The 25,662-nt window shown below is 57.5% G+C and overlaps 1 protein-coding gene and 1 long non-coding RNA gene across 7 annotated transcripts in view; one reads left to right on the top strand and one right to left on the bottom strand.

The window, feature by feature from the left end:
- Window positions 1-2,945: 2,945 nt before the first annotated feature.
- Window positions 2,946-25,662, top strand: part of EVI5L (ecotropic viral integration site 5 like) — a 28,559-nt gene continuing 5,842 nt past the window's right edge. The window contains exons 1-12 of one of the 5 annotated variants that reach the window (XM_032883831.1): window positions 2,946-3,131; window positions 14,357-14,536; window positions 15,712-15,901; window positions 16,290-16,514; window positions 16,623-16,697; window positions 17,269-17,394; window positions 18,777-18,920; window positions 19,108-19,197; window positions 20,276-20,373; window positions 20,456-20,516; window positions 23,766-23,819; window positions 24,687-24,719. In XM_032883831.1, coding sequence (XP_032739722.1) covers window positions 14,385-14,536; window positions 15,712-15,901; window positions 16,290-16,514; window positions 16,623-16,697; window positions 17,269-17,394; window positions 18,777-18,920; window positions 19,108-19,197; window positions 20,276-20,373; window positions 20,456-20,516; window positions 23,766-23,819; window positions 24,687-24,719 — 1,248 coding nt within the window. In that variant the 5' untranslated portion in view covers window positions 2,946-3,131; window positions 14,357-14,384. Of the gene's footprint in view, window positions 3,132-14,352; window positions 14,537-15,711; window positions 15,902-16,289; window positions 16,515-16,622; window positions 16,698-17,268; window positions 17,395-18,776; window positions 18,921-19,107; window positions 19,198-20,275; window positions 20,374-20,455; window positions 20,517-23,765; window positions 23,820-24,686; window positions 24,720-25,662 lie in introns of all 5 variants that reach the window. The other 4 variants (XM_032883830.1, XM_032883833.1, XM_032883832.1 and 1 more) reach the window with 4 other exon arrangements.
- On the bottom strand, window positions 22,074-25,499 carry LOC116883011. 2 transcript variants are annotated; one of them, XR_004385718.1, is made up of 3 exons: window positions 25,134-25,499; window positions 24,449-24,564; window positions 22,074-23,077 (listed from the first exon to the last, which is right to left on the bottom strand). It is a non-coding gene; the product is annotated as an uncharacterized LOC116883011 (long non-coding RNA). The 2 variants fall into 2 exon arrangements; XR_004385719.1 differs by having other exon boundaries at window positions 25,160-25,499.

Raw genomic sequence — 25,662 nt, 5'->3', positions numbered from 1 at the left:
AAAACTAGCCCAGCATCATAAATTCTGGGCTAGTTCCTAAGAACAGGTGACAAGCCAGCACAGATTCAAGTAACAAGAAAACAGATTCTACTTCCTCATAAAAGGAGCTACAGATATTGTGGCTTTTTCCCCCCTCTCTCTCTATGAGAAAAATGAGGTCTAGGCTCACACTAGTCAATGTTCATAGCAAATGACTTTTGAGTCCAAAGTTTAACCCAGAAAAAAATTTTGATCGTGCTAAAATTTGTTATCAGTGAAATACTGAGAGAAGAGTCTTTTAATAAATTCAAATGTGCAAAATTTGGCTCTGGAAAAATGACAACCACACACCAAAAAAATCACAGCAGTAGAATTAACAGTTGGTAAAAATTGGACAAAATGAGCCTGATTAATGAATCGAATGTTTCAAAAAAAATCACATGGGAAAAAAAATGTTCCTGATAAAGATGATTTCAATCAAGTAAAAATGAGCATAGAAAAAAAAAATTGGGAACAGTTTAGCTGCACTAAACAGAAAAGTGATCCAGGAATCTAATTGGCTAAATGCAGTTTGTGATTCAAAAGTATTTTCCAACAGAAATGTGTTGGATTTTTTTTTCCACTGTGCTTATAAAAATGGAATCAAAGTGTCCCCAGAATAAAATCCTCCTTTGTGTGAAAATGGCAATGTGAGGACAAGAGGGTCAAATGTGCGGTGCATCTTTCTTGGGTTTGATTTTATTCTCCAGACACCAGATGCTGCTAATCTCCCAGGCAAGGCCCCAGAAATGAACTGGTGGTGACCCCTTTCTGGGGCACCCTGGACCCCGCCCAGACATGTGACTCTCTAGACCCCTTTGTCTCTCACATCCCTGCTACCAGTCCGGGTTTTTCTGTTCTTGGGAAGGTGTGGTCACACCGAACTGTTCTTTCCTGTGGGGAAAACCTCTAGAAACCCAGGTAAACCCCAAGACTTTGGCCCTTATGATGGCTCATCAGTTCCCCACACTAAGGGACCACGGGCAGCCAACATAAAGGTTGTCCCTTGCTGGTCACTGGATCCCTACCATGTCTTGCCATTATTCTTACCTTCCTGACTTAAGGCCCACCTTGCCTTGCATTTCAAACCATCCCCGTGCAGGTCTATGGCACAACCTCCCAAGCCCACCCAGAAATCAGGGGACGATGTCGATGAGATTGATTTCAGCTTCATACTCTGCAAATCCAAAGTCACCGTATAACTTTGTCAGGACTATGAAATGCCCAGGTGACTTTAAAAGAAGGGAGGTAAAGATCTGTTCTTTAAAAAAAAAAGAAAAAAGAAAAAAAGGAAGAGGGGATACGGGCATGTGGGGAAAAGGAATGCATTACATTTATTTTTACCACTGGAGTTTTTAGAAATATGTTTTGGGGCTTTTCTTACAGTTCCAGAATTTTAATAGATGCAATGTAGATAGTAAGAGATAGAGAGGCAAAGAGGGTGCAGACAGATTCAGAGAGTTAGGCAGGGGCAGAGAGGATACACAGTGGCGGAGAGGATATGGACAGAAGGAAAATGCAGATGGAACAAAGTGTAGACAGAGGCAAAGAGAGATGGCCAGGGACAGGCAGCGAACAGATGTCAGCCATTGCTCCCCAACCCAGATAGAAGCCCCTAGTACTTAGAAGGTTGAGGTCTCAGACTTTACAAATCCGGGACACGCCCCCATCTCCGTCCCAGCCCTCCCACACCCATTTCTGCCTCCTCATTTTTAGGTCCCATCCTGAACTTACAGTGTTACCCTCTCTTCTGTGACAGGATCCTTCCCTGCCCCACCCACTCCAGGGCCCACCCCTTGGGGTGGAATCCTGTCCTTTTTGCTAAGTCTGGCCTGCTGTCCGTGACTGTCCCTACATGATCCTCCCCAGCCTGAGTGACACTCCCCCACCCTTTTCTTCCCTGTTGAGAGTCTCGGGCCTAACCTTCATTTACTCATTCATTCATCAAGCATTTATACTTAGTTTCCATCAGCCAGGCCCCTCCTCAGCAACGCTGTGGACCCCCGGGAGACCCGACCTAGGCCCTGCATCAACCCCACCCGCGCCCCACCCCCCATGAGGAGGATGGGAGGGCCGGGTAAGCAGTGATGACACAGCTTGATCAGAGTTTTGACAGGGGATCGTAAGGCACTGTGAGCCCCAGAGAAGACACTCAAGCAAGCCTAGTCTAGGTTAGGGGACGGGCCTGAGCCTTGGACGTGACCCCACCCCCAACAGCCCCGCCCCCGGCACCGAGCCGGGCTCAAAAATGCGGTCGCATCACCGCCCCCTCAGCCTGCCAACACCCCTTCTCAGACCCAACCCATTAGCCTCTCCCTTGCTGGCCCCGCCCCATTGTTGGTCTAGGTCACGCCCCCCTCGGCCCCTCCCCTATTTCATTCAATCCGGCCTCAAGCCCCACCGCCCGGGAGGCCAACCTCAAACCAATCTCATGATCCCATTGGCCAAGCGGTGTTACTGCACCGCCTTCCTTCAGTGTTATTGGGTCCCTAGGTGTCAATCTTCTTTATAGAGTCCCAACAGTTGCCATGGCCGAGATTTGAGGGGCAGATAATAATGGACGGCTCAGGACGGCTAGTTATTGGGCGGAAAGCCCGGCTCTGGGCGGGGCTTAGAGCCAAACGCTTGGCTGCCTCCGTCTGGGGTTCTTCAGGGCCGCAGCCGTCCCTCAGAGACACACCCCTCACTCCTTGTTATTGGTGCCGCCAAGTGTTGCTCAACAGCATTCCACATTTCGATAGGCAAAACCACCCGTCCTTCACTGCTTTCCTAATTTCAATTTGCTTCTCCCCTTAGAGGCGGCAACCTTCTGGCCGTAGCCAGGGCCCTCCTCACGGAATGGCTACGGATTGGCCCGGCACCCCGTCACTCCTGAATGGTGGGCGGAGCCAGGGTGCCTGGGGGCGGCGAATTGGCTGACTGGACCTCGGGGGCGGGGCAGCCGCTCCTGTCAGCGGGTGAAATGGCAGCGGCAGAACCGGCGGCGGCCGCGGTCCCGGGGGGCGGCTGAGGGGGCCGGGCCGGGGCTGCGGGGCGAGCAGCACGGCGGGGATCCAGCGGCGCGGCCCGGGACAGTGAGGCTCGGCACGGCGATGGCGGCGTGCTCGGCGCAGGTAGGCAGGCGGCGCGGGCCCGGCCTCCCGGGCCCCTTCTCAGGCCGGCGGCTCCGCGCTGCGGCCCGCGGGGGCCCGGCAAGACCGGGACTCCGGCTGCCTTGCCACGGAACCCGCGCTGGGAGCCCTCGGCACTCCCGGCACGGATCCTGGCCGTCAGTCTTAGGCCCAGGCCCCCGCCCACCCTCGTTCCGGATGCCTCCGGACCCCTCGGGGCCCCTCCCCCGGCCCTTCCGGGCGCCCCCTCCCCCATCCTACCCCCTCTCCGGGGTCGTCACCCCGCCCCCGGCCGTGACCCCCGCCCACCCTTTCCCTAGACCCTCAGGACTCCTCCCAGACCGTTCAGGGCTCACCCAGCCCCCACCCCGCAGACCCGCCCCCCAAGGCGCCCCTCGTCGCAGGCCGAGGACCCCCGCCCTCCCTCTGTCCGGATCCCTCAGGACCCCTCCCATCTGCAGACCCCTTGCCACCCCATCCCTCCCCTCACTTCTCATCCTATCTGTGGGCCCAGACCTTCCCGCAGCCCCAAGGCTAAGAGCCTCAGAAACCTACCCCTCCGTTCCAGCCCCGCAGGACCCTTCCCCTGGCCTCTGTAAATCAGGATTCCTCCCCGCAGGCCTCCCCTCAGCCTGCTGGCCCATCTCTCACTCCCGGCAACCCCATGCCCAAGGGCACCGGAGGAAAAAAAAAATCACTCCTCAGGCTCCTCCCAGTACACTCCAGCAGCCCCACACACACCCCTGAGTCTGACTAGTCCCCAAAACCCACCTCCTGCTCAGGACCTCCCAACAGATATTCGGAACGCTCTTCAGATGCAGGGGCACACATCTTCTGAGAACCCCACGCTCACACCTGTGTGCCCCTCCCCACACACACTCACATCTGCAAGCCAACAGTTCTGAGAGAGAGAGATGGCTGTGAACCCTGGACAACTCATACACACAGACATGCAGGAGCCCCCGATCTGCAGTGGGCACGCGTGCACACACACACGCGTGTGCGCACACACACGCACACACAGCTACACTTGGATCCCCAGCACACACACAGGAACTCAGACCTCCAACACAGACCCAGACAATTGGGCCCTCCCTTCCCCCCACACACAAAGACACTCTCACACACAGGACTCCTTGCACTTTTACACACCTCGGAGGATCCCACCTGCCCAGGTCCTCCTGTGGTGCCCAGAGCTCCCAGCTCAGGCCCACTCGCAGACACGAGCTACCCGCCCTGCCCCGCCAGCCTGCCCAGCCACACCAGCCTCCCTGACCTCGTATCCCCATCGGGGCCCGGAAGGGTGGCAGGGTGACCCAGAATCTCCCAGCACCCCTGTGGACACCTGCCCCGGGCCTCTTCCCCTTCATCCGTCTCTCCCTGCTTTGCCCTTCTTCAAAGGGAAGGGCACTCACTCTCCCTCCTACACTGAAGTCTCCCAAAGGGAAGCACGGGCTGCCCTCTGATTGATGCCACCCCCTGGTGGGGAGGGGGAGTTCAGGCTGCTCCGGAAGTCCGACCAGACTGGTAGGACCAGCATCCTGACCCTGTCTCGCCTGCTGGCCTCAAATGGCAGGGCCTGCACCATTGCCGGGGGCAGCCCCGGATAGCCCGCGTGAGTTCCTTCACCCACGACCAGTGTGTCATGCCAAAATGAAACGGCTTCCTTCTCTCCTGGCATTTGGGACCCGGTGGGGCTGGGTTGGGGCTTGCCAGAAGCAGACAGCTCTTCATTAAGGAATATTTTCAGAGGGGAAGAATGCTGAAGAGGCTAGGGTGGGACACGAGCGAGGAGTCAGCTTGGTTTTTCCCCTGGCCGGGCTTTGACCAAGCCGGAGGACCTATGTCCACCCATCTTTCCTGGTTGTGTTGGTCCTCCCCGCCCATCCTGCCACCCCTCGGGTCCAACCTGTGGGTTCCCCTGGGCTTTTGTGGTCGGCCACGGGTGGTTTGGAAGCAGCTGCAGGTGGCTTGGCCCTGGCACAGGCATGAGGAAAGGAGATCACGGAACTGGCGGGATGGTGTGGCCAGGACTGCAGGGAGTGAGGAGGAGCCTGGGTCCCGGCCGTGCAGAATCCAGACCAGTCCAGCCCCCAGCACTGCCTGTCTGGGATCCTTCGAGCCACGCAAGCAAGCCTGGAAAGCCCCAGAAACACAAGCCCAGGCTTCTTTGCAGATATTCCACAGTGGGCTCTGGATGGCCCTGGGAAGAAGCTCTTATTGGCTCAGGGCCTCAACTTCTCCATCTGGAAAATGGGGGGATAAATCCTTAGAACCTTGCTTTGTACTGCAGGGGAGCCCATGAGGTTAGGATGTGGTCCTGAATGTCCCTTGGGCACCGTGGGGGAGGGGTCAGTGGGGTCCAGCAGGGCAGTCACCCGTCTATGGGTGCTGGCAGAATCCTTGCCCGCCCTGGTCCTCTGTTTGTCATTCGTTGACGCCTCACTGGATAATGGCCTTCTCTCTGTGGCCAAGCTGCATCTCAGGAAGCCGACCCAGTTGGGGGCTGAGAGATGGGCTGTTGTAGGGTTTGTGGCCACACAGAAGCCTCCCGTGGGGACGGAGGGTTGGAGGGGGCCTACTTGCTGGCAATGCCCTTGCCTCACGCACACCTCTGACGCACAGACCCGGGTAGGGAGAGGCTCGTTCTGCCGTTGACTGAAGGGAGGAGTGGTTGAAGACTCCTGAAGGTCACGAGGCGCACAGGAAACGGTCTCCACAGCCTCCCCAGGGTGGGCCCTTGTGCCGATGCAGTGGGGCCAGAAGACTCTTCAGAATAGACAATGAACTCCTTAGGAAAACCCAAGAAAGCGCTTGGGGAGGGCCTATGCGAAGGATCAGTGCACTTTTACCCGAGGCTGGGGGTACAGGCCTCTGTCTTTGCCTGTGCGCTTTGAAGGGGGCGGGGGGGCGAGGCAGAGAGTGATCTCAGTTTCCTCTGGCAGAATACTGATGCTGGTTTGTCCAGGGGAAGCCCCACCTCGTGCCGGGAACGGAGTCAGGTGCTGGGGTCTGAAGGCAGGTCACACGGGGTCTCTGTCCTGCTTCTAAAGACCCTCTTGGGTCTGATCGGGCCCATCCGGTATGTCAGGCCCAGTGCCAAGCACCATTTACGTATTATCTCATTTAATCCTCCAAACCACTGGAGGAACCCAGATTCCAGCCTGCACCCTCACCATCACGGCCTGCTGCTTGCCGTGTGGGAGCACGGGACAGAATTATACCCAGTATGCCGCGGGAGCGCAGGAAAGGGTCCGGTGCGGCCCGGGGCCGTCAGGGAAGGCAGAACAGGGATGATGGATAGGCCCAGAGAGGAGCTCACGGGGCAGGCATGGCAGGCAGAGTATTTGGACAGAGGCTCACAAAGCAGGAGCAAGCCTGATGCATCCAGGGAGTCGTGCCTTGTTCGGGGGGCCTCGCCGCATAGGCCCTGTGGCCCCGATGCGATCCGTGGGGCACACACTGTGCGCCCCTTCCTGGAAAAAGGGACCTGTAGTTGCAGGAACTCAAGAGAGGCAGCAAGCCCTACCCTGCCCAGGGGAGTGTGTAGCACACATGTTCCCGGAGTCAAACAGCGCAGGTGAAGGGGGTGAGAACGGGCTCACGGGAGCCAGGGGAGAGATCTCTCTCAGAAGACCCCGTCGGCGCGGCTCACCTGCCCTTGTCTTGCCTGGCTCAGTGCGCTGGGGTGGGTTGTGAAATCGTTTTACTGAGGTGCGTCTCCCACACCACCAGCCCACAAGTCCCACAGGGGCAGGGAGCCTGTCTGTTTGTTCGAGGATGAGGCTCAGGCGAGTGGAGGGCACACAATAGGTGCTTAGTAAATACTTGCTTCATTTTAGGATCTGACGGTCCTCCCTACCAACCCACCTACGAAAGACGGCCTGGATCTCTTCCACAGAAAGAGGGTGGCCCATCTGCCTCGGAGAGCTCCCGAAGGCCCGGCATACCCACCTCACCCCAACCCCCTGCCACCTGGCCCAGCGAGACTTATCCACTGACACAGGCAGCAGGAAAGATACCATCCTGGCTTTAAAGAGCCTTTGCAGGATGCCCCTTCTCTTATTCACCTGTCCCTGGAAGGTTTATAAGGGTTTTCAATGTTCTCCCTGGTCATTCTCAGGGATCTAGAGTATAGAGAAATGAGGGATTTGCCAGGAAGGGGCCCGTTCCCAGCAGTAGAAAGGAAGTTGGTAGTGACACAGGGCAGTAAACATTTTTTTTTCTTTTAGGCCAGAAGGGATTCCACAGATCATAATGGTCCACCTCTCAGATTTTAGTCTGAAGGTAGTTGCTGCTACTATTATTTCCAATAACGATAATTATAGTTTTACTGCCCTTAACTTTAAAGGGGGCCACCTCACTGCGGGAGGGCCTGCTATGGAAGAGGTTTGTTTATTCATTCTACAAATATTGGATGCTTGGTGGGGTGCTGGACTCTGGGGATCTGGTGGTGGCTAGACAGCTCCTGCCCACATGGAACATTCCATCCAGCAGGGAATGAATACCATGGACCAGCTCCTGTCCTAAGAACATGACAAGTTTAGCTCAGATATTCCTCCCAACAAAACCTCTGAGGCAGGTACTATCATTAGCCCTGTTTTCAGATGAAGAAACTGAGGTCAAGTGTATCACAAAGGTATACAGTGGTGTAGGAGGGATTTGAACCCAGGTTACTGGCTCTGGAGTTCTCACAGGAGGCCAAGGGATCTAGGAGTGGGTCTATACACACACACACACGCACACACACACAGCCAGGCAAAGAAAGGACACAGATATGGAAATATCCAGAGCATAGAAGAGTAGGTAGGATTGGGGGAAAGAGGGGAGCAGACAGTAAGCCCTGAATTCCAGTTGCTATCCTTGTTATCCAAGCTTACCCATCGGTTGCTCACCCCTTCGCAAGGAAAAGGACCCAAATCCCAGGCCATTTTCCCCGGACTTGGAACAGCCAGGACCACGGTAGCTGGCCTACACTGTCAGTCCTGGCAGGCTGGACATATGGGGTCACGTGGCGTCTCCAGAGACATCTGGTTCAGAAATGAGCCTGTGTCCCCTGTAATCATTAGAGGTAGAGGATCAGAAGCCAGGGGAAGGGGATGTAGGGAACCAAACTGAAAGGAAACTTGGGGTCGTTATTCCTGTTTCTGAAAATGCCAAGTTCTGCAAATGGCGCATGCGCACACCCTCACTCCAGCTCCCTGTTGCAAAGTAATGACTGTGCTTTACTGAGCGCCCGGTAAATTGGGCTTTCGCGCTTTATGTATATTGTTTCTAAAGTAAAAGAATGCAGAGAGAGCAGCAGCACAGAGGATCTATTTAGGGCAGAGACTCTGGAGTCAGAAATCCAAATGCAAAGCCTTTCTCCCTGTGGCCTAGTCAAGGGGTCCTGTGAGTGTCCCACTCACTATGGGACCTCGCATGAATTACAGCTGGCCTTTACTTTTCTGTCTATACCGACACAGCATCTTTGTTTTAAATTATTTTTAAAATCGAGTTTATTTCTTAGAACAGTTTCAGATTTGCAAAAAAATTGAGAAGAGAGTAGAGGGTTCCTGCGGACCTCACACCCAGTTTCCCCAATTAGCAACATCTTCAGGTGGTCTGGTGCATTTGTTATAATTAACAGACCAATGCTGATACATTAACTACAGTCCACACTTATTCAGCTTTCCTTAGTTTTGCCCTAATTTCCTTCTCCTCTTCCAGGATTGTATCTGGAATCCCACATGACATTTTGTCACCAATACTTCTTAGGCTGTCATGGCTGGGACGGTTTCTTGGACTTTCCTATTTCTGATGACCTTGACAGATTTAAGGAAGACTGGTCAGACATTTTCTAGAATGTCCCCTGATCTGGATTTGTCACATGTTCTTCTCGTAGTTAAACCGGGATGATGTGTTCTGGGGAGAAAGATGCAGAGGTGACATGCCTTTCTCAGCTCATCATGGGCCCATGCTCTCAATGTGACTTATCACTGTTGATGTTGACCTTGGTCACTAGGCTGAGCAGCACAGAAATTTTTGTCTCCATTCACTCAGCAAATGTTAATTGAGCACCTACTAAATTCAAGATGGGTTAGGAGCTTGGAGTAGAAAATTAAGAAGATAGGTCCTTACCCTCAGAATGCTCATGACCCAGCAGGGCAGGCAGGCCCGTATAGAAGGAATTGCCATGGACTGTGCCTGGGGCTGAAGTGTAGAGGGCAAGTATTTTCAGAGTGAGAGAGAGAGAGAAGTGAGCCGGCATGCTGGAGGTGGGGGTTGACAGGAACGATTTCACCGAAAAAATTCAAACCAGGTGTTGGAGGATGCTTTTCCGGCAAGAGGGCACAGCATGTGCGAAGATACAGTCAGGAAGAAGCAGGGGGTCCCGGAGGGCTGAGCATCATAGGGCTGGGATGAGGGAGGAGGCAAGGCTGGCAGGACTGGGTGCACCAGGTGAAAACATCTGGGCTGGGCTCCATCTTCAAGTAGGGAGTGGCTGAAGGGTTTGGGCAAGCAGCAGAATAGCGCCAGGCTTGGCCTGAGCAGGTGGTTAGTACCATGGACCCAGCTAGTCCCACGTACAGCAGGAACAGGCGCTGGCTTTAGTCAGGGGAGTATTGAGTTGGACGAGCATCTCCACACCAGCGACCAGGAGGGTCTTCCTAAAATTCAAGCCTAGCCAGGCTCCTGCCTGAGCCTGCAGGGCCCTGTGGGAGTCTGGCCCCTGCAGAACTCTCTAGTCTTTCCTGAAGTGGCATGCCTCCCTCCTGCTTCAGCACCTCCCTTCCTTTGCCAGCGCAGCCCATCCCTTATCATCCTTTCCTCTAAGTTATTGTTCACATAACATAAAATTCACCCTTTTAAAGTGAACAGGTCAGTGGGTTTCAGTATCTCCACAACGTGGTACAACTTCATCACTGTCTAGTCCCAGAACAATTTCATCACTCCAAAAAAGAAATTCTGGGTGCAGGTCTCCCTATTCCCCACCACCACCCCTGGCAACCTCTAACCAACTTCCTGTCCCTATGGATCTACCTATGCTGGACATTTCTTACTCAATGCAGTCATGTCACTTGTGATCGTTTGTGTCGGCTTCATTCACAGAGCATAGTGTCTTTGAGGCTCCTCTACATGGCAACATGTATCAGAGCTTCCTTCCTTTTTTGTGTCTGAATCATATTCCAGTGCATGGATGGACCGCACTGGGCTTATCTGCTCATCCGTTTAAGTGGACATTGTATTGTTTGCACTGTCTAGTATGAATGAAGCTGCCGTGAAGGGTCACATACAAGTCTCCACGTGGATGTATGTTTCCACATGGATGTATGTTTCCCATTCTTCTGGGTAGATACTAGGAGCAGAATTGCTGGTCACATGGGAACTCCATATTTAACTGCTTAGGGAGCTGCCAGATGGTGTGCCACTCTATCTGTTCTTTGAAGCATGTCTCTCAATCTGTAAGAGAAAGCTTGGATGATAGTTTCTTACTCTTGACACCCCGAGGGCTCAGGGTCGGGGGGAGGCGGCAGCTCCGTCCGTCTTTGCTCAGTGTGGTGCCCAGCATCTGACAGGCATTCAGCAAACATCCGTGCGCGGGCAGGTGGGTGCTGTTCCTCAGATGTTTCTCGAGTGCTGTGTTGTAGACTCCGTGCAGGGCACCACAGAAGTGGGGATCCAGGCAGGGCCATTCTTGCCCTGGCAGGGGATCTGATGGAGATGTTCAGGGACTGGCTGGCAGGTGCTCAGGAGAGAGGACAAATACACTCACGCTCATACACATCCATATACAGAAAGGAGGCACATATGTGGTCACTGAAGACTCGAGAGCAGCTAGCAGCCCGGTCTCTCTGAGCTAGCTGGAAGAGGACTTCAAAAAGGAGGACGTGTCAGTGGCTGTGTCCAAACAGCCCTGAGAAGGAAAGGGAAAGGGAGGTGGGAAACATCCAGCAGCTGGACCTTTCTGCCCCCCTGCCCCCAGCCCCAGCTCACTGGTGTCCCTCTGGGCTGACTCAGCCTTGTAAGCCATAGGCCACGCTACAGGGGTGTGGAGGGTGGTAATGCCAGCAGGCACAGGGGTAGGTGGCCCACTGCCCGCTCTGCAGGGTCCAGCACCCCCCTTTAAGTGGCTGAGGTGGAACAGAGGCAAAGGGGATTGAAGTTGAGGATGCCGAGAGGCCGGGACCTCAGACCTAGTGGGCCTGTGTGTGGATCTCAAAGGCCTGTGGCCCCCTAGCCCTCGAGGGCGCCTGCCTTGTCTGTGTCTCTGTACCCATCCAGTAAGGGCGGGAGGGCTGTGGAGTCGGTGTCTTATCTGCCTCTTTCTGCTCTATATTCCTGGGCCTAGAATAGTGCCTGGGCCTCAGACGGCCCTCAGTGAGCATCAGGGAGGGAACGGGCCACCCACAGAGCTAGGAGGGCAGAAAGCCAGGGTCCATCCCAATCTACTGAGTCCCGAGGGTGACAAGATCTGGTCAGTGCAGGAAGTGTGCGTGCATGTATGTGTGTGTGTACATGCGACAATGTGGGCGTGAGATGGTGTAGATGTGTATGAGTGTGCATGTATCTGAGTGTGTGTCTGCCTGTGTATTCATGTGCGTGGGTGCGAGATTGTGTGTGTCCGTGTGTGCACGCACATGCAAGAAAGTGGTACGAGAGTACATGAGTGTGAGCACGTGGGGTGTGAAATAGTGCGTGAATGTAGGTAAGTATGTGTGGGTATGTGAGTGTGCACAAGGTGTGTGTGTGTGTGTGTGTACACGTGTGCATTAGGAGGATGGCTTCCAAAGCCAGGCTGTGTTTAGTCTGGCAATGAGTCAAGAGAAAGTTCCTGAGGGATCAGAAGATTCTGCTTCTCAGACTGCAAATTTCAGCCTTATGTATTGAATCAGTTTTATTTCCTGTATGAAGTTCACATGAATATGTGATAAGCAGCTGAACAAATTCCGCTAGTGGCTGGCCCCTGGTTGTGTTTTTAAATCAGAAACCCAGAGCTGAACCATTCTCTTGGGCTCTTTGGGGGCAGCAGTGGGAGATCTAAGGCTTGGATCTCCTGGGCTCGGCAAGGACATGGTGGGCCCAGACCACTACTCTGGCCACATGTGGTCTCTTTCTCTAGAGCCCCCCCACCCAAACCAACTGTGCTTAAGAGGCTCCGGTCCTCGCCTCCACCCAGTCTTCCCCACCTCCCAAATCTGACATCGGGAAACCCACACTGCCTTCCCAGCCCCTCCCTGCCCAGAGAGATCCTTCTAGGTCAGCACTTCTTGTCCACAGCCCATCTCTGCCCTGGCTGGTCACAGACTTTGACCCTGCAGTGGGCCCCAGAGTGGCCCCCACTGTCCACCTCTCAGGAGAGATTAACTAACTCCTGGCTAGATGGTGCACAGTGGCTTGGTCTTTGGGCCAGTCATCCCCAGCCAGCTAGGCGATGAGAAGAAAAGGTCTTCCAGGTCTGCCGGCATGGGCCACCTAGAGTTTGGACCACTCACCAAAGCCAGAGTCCTTGGCACCCAACAGAACTGGAGAGCCTTTGGGACCCAGAGGCAGGACCAGTGGCCCCAAGGAGCCACAGAGACCAGGGAAGGGAGGACTTCTGGGTACCCTACAAGGTGGTAAAAGGATGCCCGCCTCCCCTGCCCCCATGACAGTGCAGCACAAGGGAAGGAAACTGGAATGAAGTGCATGGCCAAGGTCAAGGCCAGCCAACCTGTGGGGGACCTCAGGTGTTGGTTGGGGTCTCAGTTTGGACTGCGAGAAGGTGCCTAGTGACCCAATGGCAGGTGTGAAATGGTCTATTGTTGTCCTGTCATCGTCCTTCTGCTGCACAGGGGACCGATGGCCCCTCTCCAGGGACTGGACAAGGGCCCCTCTGTGGGCTGAGCTGTCAGAGCCAGGTCAGGTGAGGTCCAAGGGCAAGAGTGCATTCCTGGCTCAGACTGTGCGGGGCAGTAGGTGGGTGTGAGGGAGCCATCCAAAGCGACAGTGAGGGGAGCAGCATTTTCTTCCTGCCTCCAGGGCCCTGGAGACCCCATCTTTTAACACCCTTGATGCTAGCCTGGGCTTACCAGAAGCATGACCGAGTAGAAGGAACACCACCCTGGCCCCTGCCTCCGCTCTTCTAGCCATTCCCAAGCCCTAAACCCTCCCACCAGGGTGATGCCAGCTCCTGCCCACAGTCCTCACACCAGCCATAGCGGAACCCTGGAGTCCAGCTAGACCTTGGCCTTGGCCCTGGCCCTGATATGAATAAAAATGGCCAGCAAGGAGGGAGAGAGCAGTCATTAAGTATCACTGTTCTCCCATGTTACTCCGAAGTCAGTCCCACATGATCCTCTGTCTTTGGAGACCCAGAGAAGCCAAGTGGCCGGCCCAAGGCCTCACAGCTGGTTGAGGGGGAGCCACAGTTCAGACCCAGGTTCGTTGGAGTCCAGAGCTTAGCTTTCGGCCTGGTGCTGAACTGCCTGTCCTGAAGCCGGCAGGAAGCAAGAGGCCAGTGTTCTAGAACCCCCCCCCAGGAGGGTGAGGCCAGACCATCCCCAAGAAGAACAAGACAAATGGGCCTGGCACCCACCCGGCACACAGCAGACCGCTGTCAGGGTACTGATGAGAGCCTGTGGCTCTCTGCAGCCACTGGGGCAGCTTCCCAGCACTTTGATGCGTCCATCCCTGGCTGCCCAGCCCAAGGGGAGTAGGCTCTTCCGGCTGTTGGCAGCAACGGACAATTAACAGTAGAGAATAATTGCTTTTGGCTGTGCCAACAGCCCACTTCGGTTGATGAGATGGGGAAGGTCAGATGCCGATGCAGGGCTCCCAGGATCGGCCACAGCCAGAGACAGGGACCGAGGCTATCAGAAGGGCCACTGAAGCAGGGGCTTCTGCACCCCCAAAGTCTGAGTGACAGGGACCCTTGGCCCGTGGCCCTGCTGAAGACTCAGAGGGGTCAAGCTGAGACTTGGCCTTCATGCCCAGGGACAGTAGGACAGCTTCTGTTTCTGTCCACGCAGCTAGACACAGGCAGGGCTTCTGGTAGGTAGCGTCTGGAGTGGAAGGAGCCCGCACGGCCATCCGCTGGGCTGCAGTGCATGGGGATGAGGGGCGCACCAAGTGGACAGACCAGCGATGGGAAGCCCTGGGTGGGGAAACGCACCCAGGTGAGCAGCAGGCTCAGCGGGCCCAGAGCCGGCTGGAAAGGGTAGGCATCCTCCCAGTGCTGACCACGTGTGTCTCTGGTCCCCAGACAGAGCTGTGACCTGGCCCTGCTCGCAGCCGATGAGCCTGCCCACCATGGCAAGCCCCACTCTGAGCCCCGACTCCTCATCCCAGGAGGCCCTGTCGGCCCCCACCTGCTCCCCCACTTCAGACTCTGAAAACCTCAGCCCCGATGAGCTGGAGCTGCTGGCCAAGCTGGAGGAGCAGAACCGGTGAGTGCGGGCATGGGGCACACTGTGCGGCCTCGGCGGTGCAGCTGGGGGCCCCAAACAGAAGTTAGAAGTTCCTGGTGGCCCCTCGCGCTCAGAGCTGGGCCTGGGCCTGGGCAAAGGCTCAACAGGGGTCCTGTGTGTGGTTCTCTCACCCCTGGAGGAACAGTGTCCCCAGTCAGATGAGATCAAGGTTGCAAAGAGGCCGTGTGAACCTGGCCTTTGCTGACTGAGCCCTTGTTGGAGGGAAGGGCAAAGCCAGGCCTTCCCACCTTTCTCCTCTGCTCCTCCCCATTTTAAAATGTGGGTGTTGTTGTTATTATTATTCAGATATGATGAGGACAACAGGTCAAGAGTTTGTTACTCATTGCCCCTAAGGGGGTTTGGGAGTGGGGGAGCGCCTCACCATGTGGGGCTAAACAGGAAAGTACCAGGATCAGTGGCGGGGTGGGGGGGGGGCATTGGGGGTGAAGAAAAATGTGCGCAGGAGCCTTTGCTGTGGCTTCTGCAAGAAGAAACAGCAAGGCTGTGTGAGCAGGTAGAACACGGGCTGGTTTAAATAATCTTACCAGGCTCTGGGGTGGGGGCTAGCCCTAGTTGTCTGGCCCCCCGCCTGGGGCGATTAGAGCAGGAGAGGCCGTTGGTTTGTGGCTTCTAGACTGGCTGGTCTGCATAGGAAAGGTTCACTGTCAGGCAAGTCCTTAACTATCTCTAGGAATCTGCTAGGCCTGCGTGGGCGGTCCCTCCACCCGCTGGGAGGCCCCAGATGTCGGAGCTGCGGGAACACGCGGTAAAGCAGCCTCCTTCCAGCAGGCTGCCCCCGCCTGTGGCTCGCCCTCTCTACCCCTGGTCTGTAAAGCCCAGATCTTAACAACACCAGCCCTGCTGGGCTGATAAGACTAAGTTAGCTCATGCACAGGCTTCTCAGCCCAGTGCTAGACACGGAATGGGACTCCAGGAAGGCGGCCTCTCCAGGGGCCCCGGAATAGGGGCGCGGCTTAGAGAGTTTAGGGCACCGGCCAAGGTCACTGGGCAAGAACAATTTAGACCCAATGCCTGGCGGCCTCTGGGACTCCCGAGAGGAGGGGCGGGGCGCCCCACGGCGACACTAGAGACCCAGGGCTGCGGCGGGAGGTGCCCGAAGCCTGGGCCCGCCTCCACCAGCCCTCCCTGCCCAGGCTCCTGGAAGCCGACTCCAAGTCCATGCGCTCCATGAACGGCTCGCGGCGGAACAGCGGCTCCTCGCTGGTGTCCAGCTCCTCGGCCTCCTCCAACCTGAGCCACCTGGAGGAGGACACTTGGATCCTGTGGGGCCGGATCGCCAACGAGTGGGAGGAGTGGCGACGCAGGAAAGAGAAGCTGCTGAAGGTGGGCGGAGCCTGTGGGGCGGGGCGGGACCAGCTGGGCCCCTTGGCCTCCGGTAGCTGCCTCGGCCGGGGGTTTTCCAGGGCTCGAGGGCAGAGGGCAGCGGTGGAGATGAGCCTTGCCAGGACACGGGCGGGACGAGGCACGGGGTGGGAATGGCGAGGCAAGTGGCTGTCACGCTGGCGTCTCAGGTACCCGGCTGTCTCCTGCCCTGCTGTGTCCCGTGCCCAGCTGGGGACAGCACGTTAAGTGGTGTGGACTCTGCCGCACAGTGGCTCCCCCAGCTCTGGGCCGCGGGGGAGGGCTGGTCCAGGGGGCCGTGGGGAGGCTGCCCAAGGACAGGGTCCAGCCCAGCCTGCCACACACCCTCCCCGCCCCGCCCTGCTGTCAGGAGCTGATCCGCAAGGGCATCCCGCACCACTTCCGGGCCATCGTGTGGCAGCTCCTGTGCAGCGCCACAGACATGCCGGTCAAGAACCAGTACTCAGAGCTGCTCAAGATGTCCTCTCCTTGCGAGAAGCTGATCCGCAGGGACATTGCCCGCACCTACCCAGAGCACGAGTTCTTCAAGGGCCAGGACAGCCTGGGCCAGGAGGTCCTCTTCAACGTCATGAAGGTGAGGCCTGGGACCCTCGGGCCTCACCCCTCCACACCCCCCACCCACCCCCCACCCCGTTGGTATTGGCCTGCTGGGGTGGGCCCTGACGTGCGTGTTCCCTTGCAGGCGTACTCCCTGGTGGACAGGGAGGTGGGCTACTGCCAAGGCAGCGCCTTCATCGTGGGCTTGCTCCTCATGCAGGTAGGTGGCTGGGGCCAGGCTTGTGGCAGGAGCAGTGTTCCCTCCACCCGGGGTCCTTCTAGAGTCAGAGCTTCCCTCTCCATGTGTGCGTGACTTCTGCCAGGCTCCAGGCCAAGCCACCAGTGAGTGGGCGCAGAGAGACTGGCCACCGGCACCGCCCAGGGGCTGGACCTCAGGCAGGGGACTTAGGTCAGCCTGTGTGGTCTTAGGTGGGCTGAGGGTTTCCTCCAGATACCCCAGCAGACTCAGGAGGCAAGAATGGAGACAGCTGGGGGTGGGGGGGACCAGAGGGTATCTCAGTTTGGGCTCTGGAGGTGGGCAGACCTGGGCTTCAAGTCCCAGCACCACAGTTTCCTACCGGGCGGCCTGTCGCAGGTGACCCTGGCCTCAGGAGGGTTCCCATCATCAAACCCAGGTGGCTATACTGACCAGAGGCCCGTTAGAAGGGTCTGGGCTGCCCCCGCAGTCCCTGTTCTATAAATCTAAATGGAACAGAAGCAGGCAAAGCCCTGCGCCCCAGGGCGGTAAGAAGAGTGGCGAGCACCCCTCCCAACCCTGCCTGTTCCCTCAGATGCCCGAGGAAGAAGCCTTCTGTGTGTTCGTGCGGCTGATGCAGGAGTACCGCCTGCGGGAGCTCTTCAAGCCCAGCATGGCGGAGCTGGGGCTGTGCATCTACCAGTTCGAGTACCTGCTCCAGGTGGGCGCGGGCTGGGGCTGGGCTGCACCCTCCTGCCCCTGTCGGCCCGCACCACGGGTGCTAAACTAGGGCAGCCCCACTTCCGTCTCTTCGACTGACAACCCCAGGGCCACGAAGTCGCCTGCATGTTCCAGTTCAGAAAGGGGTCCTGTGCCAGCGAGGCTGTGGGGTACAGGCCTGAAGGGTGCTTCCGGGGATGGGGCGAGGTCCAGCCATGGGTAGTGGGGGCTCCTGAGAGCGCGGGGCTCCTGGAGCCGCCAGGGCAAAAGGGGTCAGGCTAGCTCTGGTCGGATGCACCCCCGGCCCCCTCCCTGTCTGCTCCCCAGTGTGGCGGAAGGAGGGAAAGTGTTGTCTGCCTGCCTTTGCTGATACTGGAGCGCAGCCTTCTCTGTTTATAAATAGCAGCCCCCGCAGGCCCCGCCCCTGGCTGGCAGACAGAGACTGGGCGGGCGCGCCTGCGTGTGTGCGTGCGTCTACACACACGCGTGTGCGCGCACAGGGCCCGCTTTAGAAGCTGGTCGCAGGTGGGGCTGTGTAGTTCTGCATAGCACTGGGTAGGGAGGTACTGTCGCTGGAGGGGACCTGGTAGTATTGGCAAGCAGGTGGCCTGAGCCACAGAGAAGAAGCCACCTGCCCTGGGCTGGGTAGGCAAGGCCATCCACGGCGGAGTAGGGTGACAGGCCCAGAGAATCCCGGGCTGTGGGACGAAGCCCCAGGGCGCGGGGGGGAGACAGCCCCAGAGTCTGATCTCTCTTGGTGAAGGACATCCAGGGGCTCCTGACACCTTGTCCAGCCTTAGTTTCCCCAATTTCTGTCCCTTTTCAGCAGTCTGAAGTTCGGGCCCATCAGACACGCATCCCCTGGGCACTGCTGGGCGCCAAGTATGATGGCAGCGGGGCTGTGGGTGGGCACAGCAACGGCAGGTCACACAATAGGGGGTGAGCTGCACTGAGCTCACACCCCACCCCACCCTCGCTGTCTGGGTGAGCTGGGGGAGTGACCTGACCACATAACCCTCCTCCTCCCCAACCCCGAGCCTTAGAAGCTCCCTCTTGAGGCAGTGGTGGGGATCCCATAAGCAACTGTGCCAGCACGGGCTCCCCGTGTGTACTCAGCCCCCCCTCCCACCGGCTGCTGCAGCTACTACCACCCCTGCCTGTTTCCCTACCTCCTGCCACTCAGAGCTCTTGGGTGCTTCAGCCTCACCCAAACACAGTGCCAAGGGCGCACAGAGGAAGGGAGCCGCAGGCTGCCCGGGGCAGGCCAGGAAGTCTCCCTGGAGACCGAGGCACCGAGCCCCCACACTTGTGGGTGGAGGGGGCCCGCTGTGCCCACAGCCTCCTCATGGTGCCTGGCTTCCTCCTCCCACCCCCTCACCCCAGGAGCAGCTCCCGGATCTGAACACCCACTTCCGCTCCCAGAGCTTCCACACATCTATGTACGCCTCGTCCTGGTTTCTCACACTCTTCCTGACTACCTTCCCGCTCCCCGTTGCCACCCGTGTCTTTGACATCTTCATGTACGAGGTGAGGACCCCAAACACCCCTTCCTCTCCCAGATACCTGACATGGGAAACAGATCGCAGCCAGGCCCAGGCTAAGGAAGGGCCAGGGCTTGGGGGAGATGGGGGGATCAGAGACCTCCTCGCAGCCCCCCAGCCGCCTGCCCTGGGAGAGCAGGACCTGAGACTTGCTGCCATCATCCCCTTTGCAGGGCCTGGAGATTGTGTTCCGGGTGGGCCTCGCCCTGCTGCAGGTGAATCAGACAGAGCTGATGCAGCTGGACATGGAGGGGATGTCCCAGGTGGGCCAGGAGGGCCGGGGCGGGTGGGATTCCCTTACACCAGGGGTACCCAGGCAGGTGAAGTCCTCCTGAGAGATGGGGAAGGGCCTGGCTGCAAGGGCGGAAGGTGTTCCTGAACATCTGCCCCTGTCCCGTGCTTCCCTGAGGACTTCCTGGAGGACGAGGCGGGCTCTAAGAAGCAACCTGGCTACTCGGGGGTCAAGGGGAAATGGTGGAAGGCCCAGGCTTGGGCCAAGCCCCGGGAGGTCCCACCACCCCCTTGCTGCTCCCAGCTCTGGGGCCTCCAAAGTCTAACGGGGCAAAGAGTGATAGTAGCCAGACCGCAAGGCCTTGGGTGTGGTTTCAGCCCTGGCAACTGGGCCAGGTGAGAGCAACGGGCGGGAGTGAGGGGCCTGGGGCAGCTTCACGCCCACCCTGCCCGCTGGAGAGGAGGCCAGCCTGCTTTGCCGCCCCATCCCCATCAGGCAGGCCCCTTCCCCTCCCAGCATCTTCCAGCTGGTGCTTCAGGGAAGAATGCACAAAGGCCACGGCTGTGTCCGTGAACACGGGCATCCATTGTGTGCAGCTGCCAGAGGGGCCAGCTGGGCTGGGTGGCGGGAGCCGGCCTGGCCCTGAACCGCAGCAAGCTGTGTCCTCCATCAGCGCCAGTGCTTAACCCTTCGCCGGGGCTCCCTGGGCCCAGGCAGACAGGCCGGCCACCAAGGGGTCTTCCCTCCAGCTTGCTCCTGTGGCCCCGATTTCTCCTCTCCCTGCCCTGGGACAGCGATAGGACCCCCTTCCTCTGCAAAAGGCCCACCGCCACCCGGCCTCCGGCTGGCCGCAGGAGCTGCTGAAGCCCTGCTTTCTGGGGCAGAAGGCAGTCCCGACTGCAGGCACTTGCTTCCCCCCACACCCCGCGCACTCACTTGCTCCACACGCGCTGACAGAGTGCCCACGCAGGCTGGGCCCTGAGCTGGGACGTGATGCCCCTGGCAGACCGGCTCCTCCTGCAGGGAAGTGGGGTACAGCAGGGCTCTGGCCACCCCTCCTGTGAGTCAGGGCCTGTGTGTCAAGGACGGCCTGTGCCCACCCCCCACAGTACTTCCAGAGGGTGATCCCCCACCAGTTCGACAGCTGCCCGGACAAGCTGGTCCTCAAGGCTTACCAGGTCAAGTACAACCCCAAGAAGATGAAGAGGTCAGTACCGGGAGGCCAGGGTGCTGGCAGAACGGGGTCCCCGAGAGTGGGATGGTGACCACAGTGGCCCTCCCGTCTGCAGGCTGGAGAAGGAGTACGCGGCCATGAAGAGCAAGGAGATGGAGGAGCAGATCGAGATCAAAGTGAGTCCCCAGGGAGGTGGGGCACAGCGACAGGATGCCCTTGGGACGCAGCCTTGCCCAGGCCACGAGCCAGCCTGTCCTCAGAATCTGAGGCGTCCTCCCTCTGCCCACCTGTCCCTTCAACCTGCAGCAGGGCCCACCCTGCTGCTAGAGACCCGTCGCAGGGCTGGTGGGGCAGAGAAGGTAGATAGGTCCCTGCCCTCATGAGACGCCCCAGTTACAATGGGGAGATGGTGGGGAACCCATAGGTACAGAGTATGGACTCCAGAAAGTACTCTGGATAAAAACATGCAGGAGAGAGGTGGAGCTGACCCCAGGGACGATCGCTCCAGGCCCACAGAGTCAGTGCAAAAGGCCAAGCTGCGGCAGGCCTGATGGACTCGAGGAATGTCAGGAAGACTGCCTCGGTGGGCGGAGCCCTGGGGTAAGGGGCAGACAGGAGCCAGGTGTGACAGGGCTCCCTACCCACTGTGACCCCTCCGACCCTCCAGTCTCTCCTCCCTCTCCTTTCTGCTTTCACCCTTACACACATGATTTTACTTATTCACTCAACAAGCATTTATTGAGCACCTACTGTGTACCAGAGTCATAGGAGACTGAGCCCCCCCCCCCTGCCCGGTCCAGTGGGAGGAACAGACACAAATACATAACCCCTGGCTTTGTCCTCTTCAGGGACAGAGCCCCACAGAGGCTGGGACTAGAGTCCCACAGACCAGGATTCAAATCCCAACTCTACCATGGACCAGCCATGTGACCCAGGAAGATTCGCCTCTTTGAGTCTCAGTGTCCCCTTCTGCAAAATGGGGATAAGATTTGCTCTGCTGTTCAAATTATTATTATTTCTATTTTTGTTACCATCACCACTATCAACATCTCCACCTCCTTTAGAGAGGGAGGGGCACCTGGGGGGCTCAGTCAGTTACACATCTGCCTTCAGCTCAGGTCATGATCCCAGGAGCCTGGGATCGAGTCCCATATCGGGCTCCCTGCTCAGTGGGAAGCCTGCTTCTCCCTCTGCTTGCCACTCCCCCTGCTCTTGCTTTCTCTCCCTCATAAGTAAATAAAATCTTTAAAAAAAAAAAAAAGTTTCTAGAAAGGGAGAGGCAGAATCTAGATTAGAAGCCAGGTCACTTGCCACCCATACCTGAAGGGGAAAGAGACCATCTGTGTCCTGGCCCCGTCTGTAGGTTTTCCAGAAGTAGTTTTGTGTCCTGAGTTTGCAGGCGTTCCCCTTTCTCAGAAATGGTGGCTTGACTGATGCACCAGTCCAAACATGTGTGCCTGTCCTGCTCATGCACAGTCATGGGCCTGCCCCCATCTGGTGACAGTGAGGACCCAGCAGTAGGTAGGAACACAGCAGACACTCAGACTACGTGCCCCACCTGGAAACTTCTCCTGAGAGGAGCCTGAGAACCCACGTGCTTAAAGGATCCAGGCAGATGCCTTGTCCCATAGCCCTGCCCTTTGCTCTTTCCCTTACAGCCTATTTCAAAATGTACCTAGAATTTGCTTTAATTAGGTGTGGCAAAGTGACAGACATGGAGACAACACAGAGACTGCCTTTGAAAGAAGAGTTTATTACTCACAGTTCCCAAAGGGAGGGGGCACGCCCCACCATGCTTGGCAACATGGGGAAGCATCAGAGTGGGTCCGGAGGCAGAGGGCGAGAGGGGCAAAGCATGGGCCAGAGCCTTTATTGTGGTCTCCACAGAAAAGAATGAGCAAGGCTGGGTAGTCGAGTTTGAGTTAAGGGTTGGTTCCTTTGAAGCTGGGAGCTGGGAGTCTACAGGGGGTCCCTCGTTGTCTTGGGGGCAATTTAAGGCAGAGAGAACATTGGGCAGGATGGCATGAGTGAGAGGTAGGTGGGTATAGGCACTGGGTTGGCTGGTTTGCATCTGAAAGGCACACTCCTACTGGTTTGCTGTGTCTAGGAATTAGCCAGTCCTGGGCAGGGCAGTCTCTCCAAGACCGGCAGGGTGGCTAGATGTCAGAACATCAAAAATACAGAAGAAAAAAAAAAAAAAGCCTGATGTATATTTAGACCCTGTAGTTCTTGCTCACTCCTTGTCTCATTTTCTCTTTGGAGTAAGTGGGAGAGGGGAGTTGTTACTTGGCCACATCCAACTTCTCGAGGATCTCTGTGCTTACGGAGTGATGGGTCAAGCCCAGAGATGGGGCAAGAGCCCTCCAAGAGATCCAGACTCCTGATTCCAGATGTGGGGCAGAGACTTGTGCCTGAAACACCTCTAACCCAGGCAAGGTGGGGGGCTCAGACAAGACACTGCCCCCCTCTGACTCAGTTTCCCCATGCATGACATCGGTGAATGAATGTGAATCACGTCTGTGATTCTCTGACTGCAGATGCTTCCCGGGAGTGTTCTGGGTGTTTCCATCACCTTCTTCTTTCCGGAAGAATCCGGAAAATGTTCTGTGTGGCCCACAGAGAGGCAGCTCCCTCATTAATAATGGATGAATGCGGGGTCTTGGGGCTTCAAGAAGATGGAGGGTCTGGTTGGTCTTTGTTCAGAACACACTTAAGATCCAACCATCTGCACCCGCTCCTTAAAGGGAACATAAGTAGAGACTAAGATGCGAGGCGTATATAAACCTCACTTTGCTTCCCAAAGGCCATGGGGAACTTAAAACCACAAATATCTAACCCAAACCCATCAGTCCAGGGGAGAAGGTGAAAAGCAAAGCAAGAGGCCTGTAGAACCCCCACCGGAGGGAAGTGACGGCTTCTGAGTCCCCTGACTTTTGGTGGGTCACAGAAACGTAGCCGTCCAGCTCAAGGAGGCCCGTGGATTCAGCAAGACCCCCTCCCCAGGATCCTGACTCTGAGGACAGTTCATTCTGGTGCTGGAAGCGAAGCAGTGAGGGGTGGGAACAGACCGGCCCAGAGGAAGGCCTGCCCTTGTAGGAAGCATCACATTGGCCTCAGACAGGCCCCAGCATGGGCTCCCAGGAGACTCCCCAGGAAGGCAAGGGTGCTGATGGCTGACCCCTGACACACAAGTGCATACTCATGAAAGCGATCACTTTAAATGAACCAAAGTTTGTTTAAAAAAAAAAAAAATCAAATGGGCCATGCTGAACGGGACTTGGCCCTGTTTTCCGGGATGCCTTCCCCAGAGCATTCGATGATGGCTCTGTCTTGTCTGGAGGCAGCCTGGCCCTTAAGGGAACGAATTCTGTCTGTATGGGAGTGGGAGTGGGCTTCTGACACACTTCCCCCCTCTCCCTACATAGAGGCTTCGGACGGAGAACCGGCTCCTGAAACAACGGATTGAGACCCTGGAAAAGGTGAGGAGTGCGGCCACCAGCCTGGGGCACCAACTCCCGCAGGCCCCAAGCAGGACCCAGCAGCCAGAGGGCCAGCCAGCCCCCTGCCCGGACCCCACCCTGAACCAGTGGCCCCCCACCAAGAGCCCCGCTGAGATCTGGGCTGCCGCAGAACCAGGGACATAGGGCAGCTTTGCTTGGGATTGGTATGAAATTACAACCCAGTTAACTGTAAGCACGGGTCCCTCCAGGGCTGCCTGTGTAGGGGGGAAGGAGGAAGACTGCTGCTTTGACCGGGGTGCCCCGAATTAGGCCACAGGCTCCCAACCCCGTAATTTGGAGGCCTCACCCTGGAAAGAAAGGAGGTAGAGGAGGGGCAGCCTTACACTGGCGCTGTGCAGTGCGGGTGGGGGGGTGCCACAACCTTGACCCTGGCCCCCATCCTGTTTTTAAAGATGGGAGTAAAGGTGGGGAGAGGGGCCCCACTTGCCTCTCCTCTCCAACTCCCACTCGGCGCCCCCACTGCCCACAGGGGGGCCTCGATTCTTGCGCCAAAGCCTCGATTCTTATTCCAACTCCAAGTTAAAATATTCTGCCCCCCCATCACTGCCACCACCTCATCCCACAGTCTCCCAGAACGGCAGCCCCACCCGCCCAGACACACACGTCCCTCTCCAGGACGGAGCTAGCTCTGGCTTTGCTCTTCCTCCGGGTCCTCTCCTGCTGGTTCTTTGGTTCTCTGGTCTCACTCCTCTCTCCCCTGCTTCTAGAGATAGTCCACTGCGTGTTAGTGACAAGTGGTTCTTGTCTGTCTCTCCCCCTCTCCTGTCCCTGCGCCTTCCGCTCTGCCTCCTCCCCCTGTCGCTCGGAACCCCCTCGGCCGGGTAGGAGAGCGCTGCTCTGGCTGATAGGTTAATCCAGGTACTGTAGCTCTTTGTCCCCCCGCCCATGTCCCTCCTGGTCCCTGCACACCACAGCCAGGACCCGCCTCTTCCCTGGCTGTTGCCAACCCGGGGCGGGGGCGAGCAGAAGGGGGCAGGCTTGGCACCATGCATGGGGGTGGCTGGAGACCGCTTCTCAGGGGAGACAGAGATTTCCTGAGGGGGGAAGGAGGGGTGTGCGTGTGAAAGCATGGTGTGGGGGTAAGTGTGAGTCTGTCTGTGACTGTCTGTACACGCACAGGGACAGAAAGCCTCCTCCTTCCAGGGGACACGGGTGGGGACCCCGAGGCTCTGTCAGCCACAGGCCCTGATGTGTGCACTGCACTGAGCCTCTCTCTCTCTCTCACACACACACACACACACACACACCCCTCTGGCCCTTCACCGCTCCTACCTGCAAGGCCTGCCATCTTCTCTCACCTGCTTCTGCTGCTGCCTCATCTTGAATGGCTTTATCTGGAAGCTTCTGCTTGCCACCTGGTGGCTCCGAGCCTGGAATGGGGGGACCCGGATCGGGCGGGTTGAGGGGATGAGGTAGGGGGAGGTCTTAGCCCCAGGTAGATGGAGGCCCCAGGATTCAGGACTGGAGAAGGTTCCAGAAGAGCTGTGCTCCGCCTCCCAACGCTGCCCTAAGGGGTTGGTCCTGAGTCCCTGGGCCCTCCACTGCCTCCAGACCCCCACCTTTGCCAGGGGAGCCCGGCCTCTGCTATCCCTCAGTCCTAAATAAGGATGGTTTCTCCTCACCTGGGACAGAGGCTGAGAGCCAGCAGGGGAAAAAGCTGGCCTCGGCCCCAGCCTGGGGTCCCCGTTCTCCATTTCAGCCCCACAGAGCCTGGGCCTGGGGTGGGTGTGTGCCCTAAGGTTCCTCCCCGTGTCCTGTTCCTGCCTGTGCCCCCCCCAACCTCACAGGCCCAGACCCGGTG

The sequence above is a fragment of the Lontra canadensis genome, unplaced genomic scaffold (genome assembly GCF_010015895.1).
Source record: "Lontra canadensis isolate GAN:19392208 unplaced genomic scaffold, GSC_riverotter_1.0 scaffold88, whole genome shotgun sequence".
NCBI lineage: Eukaryota > Metazoa > Chordata > Mammalia > Carnivora > Mustelidae > Lontra > Lontra canadensis.
The sequence above is the reverse complement of the archived record's forward strand: the minus strand, read 5'-3'. Positions and strand labels throughout refer to the sequence as shown.